Source organism: Ictidomys tridecemlineatus, chromosome 7 (assembly GCF_052094955.1).
Source record: "Ictidomys tridecemlineatus isolate mIctTri1 chromosome 7, mIctTri1.hap1, whole genome shotgun sequence".
Taxonomy (NCBI): Eukaryota; Metazoa; Chordata; class Mammalia; order Rodentia; family Sciuridae; genus Ictidomys; species Ictidomys tridecemlineatus.
Window position 1 is genome coordinate 3,242,134 of NC_135483.1, and position 13,647 is coordinate 3,255,780.

Consider the following 13,647-nt stretch of genomic DNA (forward strand, 5'->3'; position numbering starts at 1 on the left):
CTCCTTCTCCTTCTCCTTCTTCTCCTTCTCCTTCTCCTTCTCCTTCTCCTTCTCCTTCTCCTTCTCCTTCTCCTTCTTCTTCTTCTTCTTCGTTTTTTTGTTTTTTTGTACTAGGGATTGAACACAGGGGCATCAACCCCTGAGCCACATCCCCAGCTCTATTTCGTATTTTATTTAGAGACAGGTCTCACTAAGTTGCTTAGTGCCTTGCTTTTGCTGAAGCTGGCTTTGAACTTGCAATCCTCCTGTTTCAGCCTCTCGAGCTGCTATGATTGTAGCGTGCACCACTGCCACCTGCGCTTAGTGTTTCTACTCTAACAGCAAAAAGTAAAACTGGCAGGGGAGCTGTCAGAGGGAGTGTTTTTAGAGCAGTGTCTACCTTGCTGTTTCCTTAGAACCTTAAGAAGATGATCCTGATGTTTAATAAAATGAATGAAAGTTTCTCTGATTTTTTTTTTTTTTTTATGGATCTGGGGATCAAACCCAGGGCTTTGTGCATGCTAGGCAAGCACTATACCAACTAAGCTACATCCCTCGTCCCTCTCTGGTTTTTATACTTGATGCTGATTTAATAAATCCTCAAAGCCGAAACCGCACATGAACACACACATGCACACACACACATGCACACACATTTATCAACTGACCATGGAACTTCTGTCACACTCCTGGCTTCATAAGTAACTTGTTCCACTCGGTATGTGTTATGTTACATACTTGTAAAGGATGTCAAAGAGCGTATTGATTGATTTACTTGTTCCTCAATATATGATAAAATAGATACATGAATTTTGTTTTTATCATTTAAATCTTGACTGCTTGTTAGTAATCTGCCTTATATGTCCCTTAGTTTATTTCTCAGTAGATTCTGTTCTGTTCCTGGAAATGTGTCTGAGTGCACTGATGTAGGTTGGAAGATACAGTTGCCTCCTGAAAGGAGTGAGTCTGGGTAAAAAGAAGGTCAAATTCAGCAAAGCAGATTGCATGCCAAATTTTCCCATAAACTAAATAAGCTAAGTCTACAACTCTAAGGGGTTGACAAAAGTGTATTTAAAGAATCAATAAGGCGCTGGGGTTGTGGCTCAGCAGTTGAGCACTCGCCTCTCACGTGTGAGACCCTGGGTTCAATCCTCAGCACCACATAAAAATAAATAAACAAAATAAAGATATTGTGCCCATGTATAACTAAAAAAATAAAAAGAATAAAAAAAAAAAAGAATCAATAAAGCAGGGTGTGGGCACAGCCTGTCTATCCAGCTGAGCTAGGAGATCACAGGGTCAGCCTGGGCAACCTATTGAGACCCTGTCTCAAAATAGAAAGGACTGGGATGTGGCTCAGTGGTAAAAGGCCCACCTCCACCCCCACCCGACCCCGGGTTCAATCCCCAGTACAAAAATAAATTAATTAATTAATAAACTGAGCCCACGTTTATAGGGTTTGCCCCTTTTCCCTCCTGTGGGGCAAGTCTCTGGAGGGGACTGCTGGCTCATGGTGTGGATGTACACCCGCCTTTGTTCAAAGCCCACACTTCAGGGGAGGGCAAGCAGCAAGTGGGCTCCCTTCAGCAGTGTAGGATTTCACACCACTCACCCTTTCCATCTTGGTTTTGTTGGTTTCTTTCTTATTAGTCATTCTAGTGGTTGTGAAGTGGTTGTGAAGTGGTGACTCATTGTGGTTTTAATTTGCATTTCCCTCATGACTAGTGACATTGAGAGCCTTCCCACATGCTTATTGACTGTGTGTGTGTGTGTGTGTGTGTGTGTGTGTGTGTGTGTAAAATGCCTGGTCAAGTCTTTTGCCTATTTTAAAAAAGTCAAATTATTTATTTTTGGTTGTTGATTTGTAGTCATGTTTTATATATGATGGATACAAGACCTTTGCCAGCCATCAGTGTCACAAGTACTCTCCCATTCTGTGGCTTGCCACCTTCTTATTTTCTTAAAACTATCTTTTGTTGAGCAATAGTTCTTAATTTTGAGAAAGTCCAATTTATACTTTCTTAAATACTTTAGTGCTTTTTGTCATCTTTTCTAAGGTATCTTTGCCTACCCCAAGGTTACAAAATATTCACATTTTATTCTAAAAGCTTCACAGTGTCAACTTTAGGTTTAGTTCTGTGATTTATCTTAGTTTGTGGAGGAACACCAGGTGGGTGTGGAGGGAGGTTACTTTCCATGTGGACATCCAATTTGTACAGCACCTTTTATTGAAAAGCTTCCTGGATCGGATTACCTTGGCAGCTTGGTTGAAAGCGAATTGACATTCCCGTGGATGTATTTCTAGCTTGCTGTTGGGTTCTGCTGATCTCTGGGTCTTTCCTTGTGTCTACACCATACCCACCTGGTTACTGTAGATTTTCAATCAGATGTGAAATTGAATAGAGTTGATCCTGAAATTGCCTAGTACAAGCTATCCCATTTGTTCTTTTTCAGATATTTTATTTATGCCTCTTCTAATTCATTTTAAGTTATAGGTACATTTTGGGGGGCTTCGTTGGTTTCGGGGCAGGGGGTGGGGCTCTGTGGTACAGAGGTCACCTAGCCTGCGGGAGGTCCTGGGTTCTCTCTCCACCACTGCAAAAAATAACAACATACTTTTAAAAAAAGGGTCAATTTGTCAATTTTTTTTCCTCTGCAAAGTGAAGTCTCTTTATTGTGATGATCTTAACAGGCAAAATCACGTAGGTCTGTCCGTGCCCCAGGAGGAGGTCTGTCTTTAAGGAACTCCGCGGGGAACTGAGCATCAGGACTCCACCGCGCCTCTTCCTGGAGTCTCACTTTCCCCTGAGGGTGGAGGGCACCTTCGGGTGGGGGAACCTGCCTGGGGGTGGGGGCACCCCCACACCCGCCCGGGTTCGCCGGGCTCGGTCGCAGGAGCTGGGGGAAGCAAGGTCGTGCGTGCTGAAGAGGCCGACGGCCTTTCCCTGCAAAAGCGGACGGAAACCGGGTCTGAACGCACGGCCACGTTACACTTGGCGCCCACGTCCCGCCGACGCCCCGTAAAGAGGCTGCACTCGTCAAGGCTCCGAGGGAGGGCTCCTCCTTGGCCTTCCACCTCGCCCCGCGGCCCCGGGGTTTGGGGAGCCCTGGGGGCGCGGCCCGGGCCGGACGGGCTCGGCGTCCACTCCGCGGGAGGCTCAAGTCGGGGTCTCCGGGGGCCGAGCCGGTCACGTGGGTTCCCGGGGGGGGGGGGTCGCCCGGGGCCGGGTTCCGCAGACCCGGCGCCCCCCAGGCCGCCCTCGCCTTCTTCCCCGGGCTGGGACCCGCGAGCTGCCCGCTGTGGCCGTGCCCACGGTGCTGAGAGGAGAGCACGTGGGAGAGGGCAGCAGGACCTGGCATCGCCGTGACAGCACCCCCGTTCCCATTGGCCTTCAGGGCACTCTGCAGAGCTCACGTGGTGAAATGCAAAATGGGTTACCGTGGATGAGGGCCTCCTGGATCTGCTTGGGCCCCAGAGCATCTGCTAGCCAGGCCCTGGGTGCCATCCCGGGCACAAAGAGAAAGATGCGTTTCCAACATTGTACTTCTCCTGACTAATCATGATTATCCAAATTTGTAACGTATCTGCAACAGCTGTGTACTGGTAATTGTGATGACAAACAAGATTTTTTTTTTCTTTTCTTTTTGGGGATTGAACCCAGAGGCCCTCTACCACTAAACCACATTCACAACCCTTTTTATTTTGAGACAGGGTCTCTCTATGTTGCTCAGGAGGACCTCAAACTTGCAGTGCTCCTGCCTCAGCCTTCCCAATAGCTGGGATTACAGGTGTGCAACACCAGGCCTGGAAAGGATTCTTTTTTTCCCCCTAACAAATGGAGCTTTGCAGGAAACCAAACAAATTTGAAGATTTCAGCTTATAGATTTTTTTGTTGTTGTTTGGTTTTGTTTTGTTGCTGCTGGGCATGGAACCCAGAGTCTTGCCCATGTTAGGTAAGCCCTCTGCAACTGAGCTATATCCCCAGCCCCTATACATCCAGTTTTGCTGTAGAGAAGTATGTAGAGGGATCAGTGAAACTTTCAAACATAAAAATGTTACCTGAGGAGAAATATCTGTAGAAGAATTAAAATGGAATATGGGTTCCAGGAGCACAGGATGTCCTATGTCTGCATCCTGTGCTATTTTAAAAGGATTGTGAGGGACATCAAATGGATGTGGTATTTATATTCCATCTGGCTACATTCTTTAAAGTGATATGACAGTTTTGCTTCTAAGTGTCAATATTTACAGTATGCCAGAAGTTGCATTCTTTGTAACTACTTAAGCTTATGTAATGATTTAGGTGTCAACTTAATGTGTTGGGGGATGGAATATTTCAGATTGTAGGGGTTCATGAACAAGACTGTTTGAAGACTACTGTAGCCAGTGTTTTCAATGGCTCTTAGGGTCAGAAGGAACCCAGAGACCAATCTCAAGGTCCCTTGGTGTGACGGTACCACTGTGCCTCTTGGGAGGTGGCTGGTTCTACACTTCAGGCCAACCTACTGGGTTCAAAGCCTGCTGTGAACTCAAGGCCTCAGTTTCCCATCTGTAGGATGAGGGTGAATATGGGAATTCATGCACTGCCTGGAGCAGGCACTGGGCTGGCAGAAGTGCACTGTGCCAGTGTTTACTGGTTCTGATGGGAACTTGTCTCCTAGCTAGGAGGTTACCATTCTTGGTCTGCTTTTTCAGGAAGCGGCAAGATTCTTCCCTTCTCAGTAGGAGGGCCCAATAATAGGCCTTGGTACCTTTGGGCTAAAACACAACACCATAGACTGGGTGACTGACAAACAAGAGAAATCAGGGCTCCTGGGGGGCCTGCCCATCTAGTCCTGGGTACTCAGGAGGCTAAGGTGGGGAGGATCACTTGTGCCCAGGACTTTGAGGCCAGCCTGGGAAGCACAGCAACTCTCATTTCAGAAAAAAAGGAGGGGGATGGGGAAGGAGAGAAGGAAGGAAACAGGTACACAAGGGAAGGAAGGGGAGAAAAGAATGACATCAGGGTTGTGGGGCAGCTCAGAGCGGGAACTCTGCCTCCTGCACGAGGTTCTTAGTTTGAGCCCCAGCACCCCCCAAACCAGAACAACAGAAACTGATTTTCCTAGTGAGAGGGAAAGCCCAAGATCAAGGCAGGGCAGATCCAGGGCCTGGCAGGCCTGCCTCCTGGTTCAGGTGGTGCCTGGTGCTTTATCCTGCCTGATGGGTCCCTGGGTCTCTGCTCTCAGGGCACCAGCTCCACTGAGAAAGGCTCTGCCCTCAGGTCCTCATCACCCCAGGCTCCCCATATACCGACTCTGTGGGGATAGGGTCCTCAGCACAGGGATCTGAGGGCACACACACGTTGAAACAGCAGTGCCCACTACACACCCCACTGACTCAGATCAGAATTCAAGTTTTCCTTATACTCTTATGATTTCTTTTTAGTTTTTTAAATATTCAAATGCAAATCCGGGGCATACTTTCTTTTGTTGAATAGAATTTTTAATTCAATGTACTCAAATTTTTCTTCACAGTAGTTATTTTGTCTTATTTCAGAAATCTGCACTACATGCTCAGTGTGAGACCTTTCCAAGATTAAATTCATTTTAAGATAATTGTAGGTTCACATGCAGGTCTAAGAAATAATAAGTCCTTCCTGAAGAGGACCACTCTCACTCTGCCAGGTGTGGTGGCCACTCCTGTGATCCCAGCCGCTCTACTCAGGAGGCTGATGCAGGAGGATCCCAAGTCAAGGGCAGCCTGGGAAACCTATTGAGAACCTGACTTGGAATTGAAAAAGGAGCTGGGGAGGTAGTTCAGTGGTAGGGTGCCATTACCAAAAAGAAGGGAAGGAAAAAAGGAAGGAAGGACAGGAAGGAGGGAAGATGGATCCTGGGGATGCCTGACTCAAGTCCCCAATGCTGACATTTGAAAAAGGGCAGGACAATAGCACAACCAGGGCAGTGACTTTGGCCCACCTGAGGTCCAGTGCTCTACCTCGCCTCGGGGCCCCTCACAGGGCTCTTTATGGCTGCACCCTCCCATCCACCAGCTTGCTCACCCCTGGAACCATTTGTTCTTTGCATTCCTGTAAACTTTGTCATTTTGATAATGTTACATACATGGAATCACACAGCATGTGACCTTTTGGAATTCTTCTTTACCCTACAGAGTTCTCTTGAGCTTCCTCCTGGTGGCTGTGCATTTCAGGAGTTATATTTCTATATCTATATTTATATATTTATATTTGGGGTGGGTACTGGGGATTGAACTCAGGGGCATTCGGCCACTGAGCCACATCCCAGCCCTGTTTTGTATTTTATTTAGAGACTGGGTCTCACTGAGTTGCTTAGTGCCTTGCTAAGTTGCTGAGGCTGACTTTGAACTTGCAATCCTTCTGCCTCAGCCTCCAAAGCCGCTGGGATTACATGTGTGCACTACTGTGCTTGACCAGAGCTCTCTTCTTTTATAAATTATTCAATTTGTGACATTCAGTTACAGCAACAGAAAAGACACTAAGATACCATCTCTGTTTCCCTCCTCTTTCTTTGTAGAAGTGAGATTCCTCATGCTTTGCTAAAGGCCCTGAGGAGGCCTGCACTCAACAAAATAGTGTAGTGTTGTTTGACCCAGTGCTTCTCAGTTTGTTCCTGGACCCTCTGAATTATGTTCAGATCATGCTTTGGGAATGAATATTGATTCCAGTGCTCATATTTTAGTCTTGAGGGAACTAAGGGCCCCCGAGTTGAGAGCTTTACAGGCCCCTTCTCGGGAGCTGGCTTTGTGCTTGCTTTCCCCCAGGCTCTTTTTTCTTTCCTGGATAGGTCCTGTGTGCCCTGCCAGCTGCAGAACAGCCTCGACTGTCCAGTCTCCCTGCCTGGGATTGGAGCCCACTGCCTTATCACAGCATCAGGAACCTCTAATAAAGAGCCAAGTTGCAGCAGGGAGGAGCTGGCCCTGGGGGCAGGCTGAGTGCTGGGAGAGGGCTGGGGAGCAGGACCGGAGGGTTGGAAAGGGTCCGAGCTGTGAAGAGAGAGGACTCAGCTGCATGGAGGAAGTAGGGTCACTAACTACACGAGAAGAAGGCCTAGGAGAGGGAGCTTCCAGCTTCTCTGGTGGATGGTGAATCTGTTAGCCAAGCTGGAAGAGCAGGTGGGAAGAGGAGATGATGCACTTGGCTGGAGCTGTAGGCCTGAAGTTCTTTGGAGGCTGGGAACTGGAGCTGCAGGAAGGGGCTGGCGTCTGAGGAGGACAGGCGTCCAAGAGCCACCCTGCCAAGGAGTAACCTGAGTCCCAGTGCTGTGGGACCTGAACCCAGCCATTGCTTTTCGCCCTGGAAGTGCACAGGCAGACTGTATTAGCAACCCTTTGCCAGCAGGGGGCCCCCAAGTGTCAGCTCTGCGCAGTGAAGCAACACAAGGGCAGCCCGAGGAGACAGTATCTTGCTGCCCTCCAGGAGGGAAGCTTGGCAACAAAGTATCCCATTAGGATACTGTTAAGTTCCGGTCTCCTCCTTTTCTGAGGCCCTAGGAGCAGTTCGGCTTCCAGCGATTTAGGGCAGAAGCCAGTCTTGTGGGTGGGTGAAGGAGAGAGGCAGAGTGATGGGTGTCTGGGCCTTGGGAAACTAATGAGGTGGTGTGGTTCACAAGCAGGAGAGTGATAACCTTCATGATTAGTTGCAATGTTCTTTGTTGAGAAATACAGCAAAGGTACAGAAAAGTACATTAAAATGTCAATGTCTGAGTACATAAAAATGTGTTAAGGGTTGGCTGCAGAATGAACAGCCAGCAGTACTGCTGGTAGGAACAGGCTCGCACCCCGAGAGGCCCCAGGGCTGTGCACCACATCAGCTCTGCCCATCATTCTGACGCTTACAGATATCTGTCTTGTTTTTCTGTGGATTTTTTAAATTTAATAACACATTAAACAATGTAGTTTAACTTAAGGGTTAGAACTTTATGAATGGAGCCGGGCAGAACGCCTACAGCCTCAGTGTGCTGAGACTCATCTGTGTCGCTGTATGTGGCTGCAGTGGGTTCTCTTTAATAGCTGGATTCCATTCTAGCAGAGGCTTGATTTCTCATTGTACTGCTAGTGGGTACCCAGGAACCCCAGCAGTGTTCAGTCCTGGCTGTGTGAGCAGCACTGCATCCCATCCAAGGTTCCTGATGCACAGAAACCCATTTTATCATGATGCTTTTTGTGGTTGCTGTTGTTTGTTTGAGGTGGGGTCTCCCTGTGGTGCCCAGGCTGGTCTCATCTCTTGGGCTCAAGAGATCCTCCCACCTCAGCCTCCTGTGCAGCTGGGACCATAGGCCACCAACTATAGCTATGATGATCCATTAGTATCATCCACTGTGAAGACTTAGGTCCTCCTTTTCCGTTTATCTGGAGGAGAATGGTAGTTTCCCTGCACTAACTTTGGGCCTTCCTTGAGGACTGCAAGTAACTAACAAACCTACTTGACCTCTTGGCAAGCAGGACACCTGTTTATCTTTTGACCTGGATCCTCAACACTGGGCATTGCACCCCATAAGCTGATAACACCTGTTTACAGGACAAGGGAAGGGGTTGGCACGGATGTTGAAAGATGATGAGCCAGTCTGGGTTTTATTTCCCCTTCTGTCTTCTAATCACCAATTAGGGGAGAAAACAGGAAACCACTGTCCGGCTTCTGCTGGACTCAGGGGCAAATGAAGGACCAAGAGTATTTGGGTTGGAGGAAAAGCGGAAGCCAGCAATTGGGGAAAGTACAGAAATGCCCAAAAGGAGTATGAGGGAGGTCCGTGAGGTCCGCAGGGCAAAGAGAGTGTGTTTGGATGCTCTGACCGCAGTGGAGAGGGAGTGGTATTTGATCTGATCCTTGACAACTGTGAAAATTTACCAAAGACTGACTACTTTTTAAGTGCTTTATGCGGATTATCTGGGCGCTCGGACGCGCCGGGAGGTGGCAGTGTAGTCGCGTGCTAGGGCCGAGCTGCGCTCAAATTCAAGCTCCGGGTCGGCAGAAGCTTCGCATTTGTGAATCACTTAAAGAGCCAGGCCGCGAGCTGGGGCCGGCCGCGCGGGCAGCCAGCGGACCCAGCGCCGCTCGGGCCTGCACAGCTCTCCCCGCGCGGCGAGGGACGCTCCCGCCCGGCGGCCCGGGCGCGCCCGCAGGGGCCCGGGCGGAGTCCCGCCGCGCCGCCCCCCGCTCCCCCGGGCCTCGGCTCGCCGCGTCGGGCCGGCCCCCGGGTCCCCGCCGCCCGGCCGAGGCCCCGCCCGCCCCGCGCGCCCGCCCCGCCCGCCCCGCGCGCCCGGCCCCGCCCCGCGCAGGCCCCGCCCCGCGCCCGCCCCCGCCGCCGCCCCGCCCCCGCCCCTCCCCCGCCCGCCGCCTCCGCCCGCCGCCGGCCGCGTCGGGTAAACCTGTTTGGCGACGCGGCCGCGCCGGGGCGGATCGTGCGGCCGGCGGCTCCCTCGCGGCTCGCGGCGTCGGGGCCCGTGGCGCGGCGGCCGGCCCTCGGCCCCGGAGCCCTCGCGGCGCCACCATGTACTCGGGATCCGGCCCCGGTGAGTGCTCGCGCGGCGGCGGCGGCGGCGGCGGCGGGCGGGGGTCCCGCGGGGCGGGGCCGGGGTCCTCGGTCGTCGCCGTCCGGCCTGCTCGGCGCGGCCCCGGGCCCGCGCGGCCTGCGACCTGCGCTCGGGCCTGCGCCCCGGCGGCCGCGCGCCTAGGCCCGGCCGGCGCCCACCGCCCGCCAGACCGAGGGTCGCGGCCCGGGCGGGCGGCGGGCGGCGGGCGTCGCCGGCGGCTCTCTGGGCCGCCCCTCCCAGGCCCCGGCTCGGAGGGGAGTGGGAGGCGGCCCCCCCGGCGGGGCCGGGGCCGGGGCTGTCCGGGAGGCGCCCGCTGGCCGGGCCGCGGCTCATTCTCATTCCAGACACGCGGCTGGGGCGAGTGCTAATTGCCTCGTACGAGGTGCGCGGAGAGGTGGGGGACGTGTCGGTGTCCTCAGCACCCCTCGACGACTCTGCCTCTCTCCTTGGAAAAGTTCCAAAAAACTTAAACCCATAAACATTTTTTTTCTTTTTCGTTTCCAATGCAGAGTAGTGGGGCCGTTTACTTGCTGGGCCGAGAAAACGGTCAAGTGCTCCACTGCTTTTTTGCCTTCTCCCGCCAGGCACGTGGCTCCTAAATTTCCCGGCACTTGGACCGGGCACTGCCTGCTCCCCTTTGTCCGCCACGCTCCAGCCTGCCGCCTGCCCCGCAAGTCCCCGCCTGTCCACCTGGTCCACGGCTAGGTGGTTCACGTCCCGGGTCTCTCCAGACCTGCTCCAGATTGCAAGGTCTAGAAGCCTGCCCGATCCACTCAGGTCCCTAAATGGTGGCCCCACGGCTGTGTCTGTACACAATTAGCTCTGTGCCTTGTGAATTCTGAGCAGCCTTTTTTTTTCCCCCCCTGATGTCACTTAGCTGCGCCCAGGCTCTCTGACCAACTTTTAAACCCTCAGGGGCCCTCAACAGTTTGACTGATGAATGGTTTAACCTGCACCTAGAAGGTGCCACAGACCTGTGGCCAATGCTGGCCTTTGGAGATCCTGGCAGTCAGCCCCCTAACTGTGAAGTGGGCTGGGCAGCCCCTGCCCTGTAATGTGAGAATCTTCTAGAGCAGAGTTACAAAGGAACCCAGCAGATGTGAGTCATGAAGCTGTGCATTTTTTCAGATGATCAGTTTTAAAGTTGAAGGCCCAGAAAATGTGAGGAACCTTGAGGAAGGTCAGGCTTCTGTCTTGTTTTATGTGTTGATGGTTCAGCTTGTTGAAATTGGTGGAGCACCTTCATTTTGAAGGCAGGCAGCAGAGGCTCAGAGAGGTTAAGAACTCTGCCAAGGTCATGGAGCCAGGAGCATTAGAACAATCTGCCTGGCTCCACTCCTGAGCTGATTTTCTGAACCCTCCTTACAGAAAGTGGCTCTCAGTCCCTTTTGACCTTGACCCACAGTAAAAAATACCTGTTAAGTCTAGGCTAGACCAGGCCATGCTGAGTACTTGTAACTGAAATGAGAACTTCAGGAAGTGGCATTGAGGCTGCTTGCTATGTGTACCTGCACCAGGCTGTTGACTTGTCTGTGGAACACTGCTTGAAGATGGCTTCTGTGCTGTGGGCTTCTGCTTGGTGGCCTAGCGGGGACACCCTTTAGCCAGCTTTCATGGGGAAAATAAATGTCTGCAGGATAATTCCTAGCTAATGGCTGGACAGGATTGAGCCCAAGCTCCAGGTGTACAATTGTGCTGTAATTATGCAGTTCAGTTTTGTTTTTCTACCCAAGCTTTTAATTTTGTTTAGAAGGAAATTTTTGGAACAGAATCTCTTCAGTGAGACTCTTTCTAATATTTTGTTTCCTAATTTAGAATCCTAATTGCATCTGAATTGTAGAAAAGTTACAGATAGTTCTGCTACTTCCAATTGTTATAGACTTACTAAGCAATTTGTAAATTAATTTTAAAAATAAAGTTCACAATAGGTTTATATTATTATGCCTGTTACAAAAAAATACTGTTACCTATGTGAAACTGAAATTTGGATTCCAAAGTTAGGAATGTTACTGTTTCTTAATTTTTCTGAACTATTGAAAAGAGTGAGGATAGGTGGATTTTGCCTTGACCCTGAAACTTCATAGATCAATCAATTAGTTGTGGGTTCCCCTGGCCCCCCCAGTACTGGGGATTGAAGCTGGAGGCCTGTGCCTATTAGGCAAGTGCTCTACCACTGAGCTATATCCCCAGTCCCACATATTTTCCAATTAATTAATTAATTTGTACTGGGGATTAAAAACTCAGGGACACTTGACCACTGAGTCACATTCCCAGCCCAATTTTGTGTTTTATTTAGAGACAGGGTCTCACTGAGTTGCTTAGCACCCTCACTTTTGCTGAGGCTGGCTTTGAACTTACAATCCTCCTGTGTCTGCCTCTTGAGCTGCTGGGATTACAGCATGTGCCACCATGCCCGGCTTTATTTTTTATTTTGAGAGGGACTTGGTAGGTTGCCCAACTGACTGGGAACTCTTGATCCTCCTGCTTTGGTGGCTGGGAATACACCCATGTGCCACCTGAATGCTACCCACCTTGCCCCCCATTTAAAGATCTTAAATGGTATCTAAAGGATTGTTTCCTCCAATGGGGTGGTTTTCTGAGGATTTTGCCTAATGTTATACCCCTTGTGGGTTTGCTACAAAGTAATCTCTGTGACACCTAATTCCTAGTGAGAGTTGTCTAAATAGGATCTTGACTTTGAAAATACCTGGCTTTCATTGGTAATTTCTGGTACACTTAATTCTCTCTAAACCCCATTTCTCCGTGAGTCCGAGTTGTCCAGTTGTCCCAGCAAGGATGCGAGCAGCTCTCCCAGTGATGGTGCCTGTTTACCATGGCAGTGCCTCTACCTGGGCCAGGAGGCATGGCAGCATGGCTCTGCATTGTGCAGTCTTCCTTCCCCTAACTGCAAGAGCTGTGACTCCTAAAACGACTGTTTAAGAAGTAGCAGTATTTTTTCAACTTGCAATTTCTGTATTGAAAATGTTGTTTTGTTTTGTTTTAGAACTACCCCCATCCCCAGGTGCTCTACCACTGGGCTACACCCCCACCACCCTAGATGCTCTATCACTGAGTTACACCCCCACCCCTAGGTGCTCTATCACTGGGCTACACCCCCACCCCCAGGTGCTCTACCACTGGGCTACACCCCCACCCCTAGGTGCTCTATCACTGGGCTACACCCCCATCCCCAGGTGCTCTACCACTGGGATACACCCCCAGGTGCTCTACCACTGGGCTACACCCCCACCACCCTAGATGCTCTATCACTGAGTTACACCCCCCACCCCTAGGTGCTCTACCACTGGGCTACACCCCCACCACCCTAGATGCTCTATCACTGAGTTACACCCCCACCCCTAGGTGCTCTATCTCTGGGCTACATCCCCACCCCCCTAGGTGCTCTACCACTGGGCTACACCCCCACCCCCAGGTGCTCTACCACTGGGCTACACCCCCACCCCCAGGTGCTCTACCACTGGGCTACACCCCCACCCCCAGGTGCTCTACCACTGAGTTACACCCCCATCCCCAGGTGCTCTACCACTGGGCTACACCCCCACCCCCCTAGGTGCTCTATCACTGGGCTACACCCCCATCCCCAGGTGCTCTACCACTGGGCTACATCCCCAGTCCTTTTTAGTTTTTGTTTCGAGACTGTCTCTTGCTAAGTTGCTGAGGCTGGCATCAAACTTACTTACCTTCTTTCTTTTCAATAAATTTATTTATTTACCTTCTTTCTTTTTTTTTTTTTTTTTAAAGAGAGAGTGAGAGAGGGGAGAGAGAGAGAATTTTTAATATTTATTTTTTAGTTCTCGGCAGACACAACATCTTTGTTGGTATGTGGTGCTGAGGATCGAACCTGGGCCGCACGCATGCGAGGCGAGCGCGCTACCGCTTGAGCCAAATCCCCAGCCCCATACCTTCTTTCTTTTCAATAACTTTATTTATTTACATGTCGTGCTGAGGATCGAACCCAGGGCCTCACACATGCTAGGCGAGCACTTTTACCACTGCACCACAATCCCAGTCCCACTTACTTTTTTTTTTTTTTTAGTTGTCAATGGAACTTCATTTGATTGATTGATTGTTATATGCCCGGCAAGTTCTCTACC

General features: G+C 50.8%; 1 protein-coding gene across 1 annotated transcript in view; it reads left to right on the plus strand.

The window, feature by feature from the left end:
• Positions 1-9,367: 9,367 nt before the first annotated feature.
• Positions 9,368-13,647, plus strand: part of Ago2 (argonaute RISC catalytic component 2) — a 93,477-nt gene continuing 89,197 nt past the window's right edge. The window contains exon 1 of the mRNA XM_078016647.1: positions 9,368-9,511. Within this exon, the coding sequence (XP_077872773.1) occupies positions 9,490-9,511 (22 nt within the window). The 5' untranslated portion in view covers positions 9,368-9,489. The remainder of the gene's footprint in view (positions 9,512-13,647) is intronic.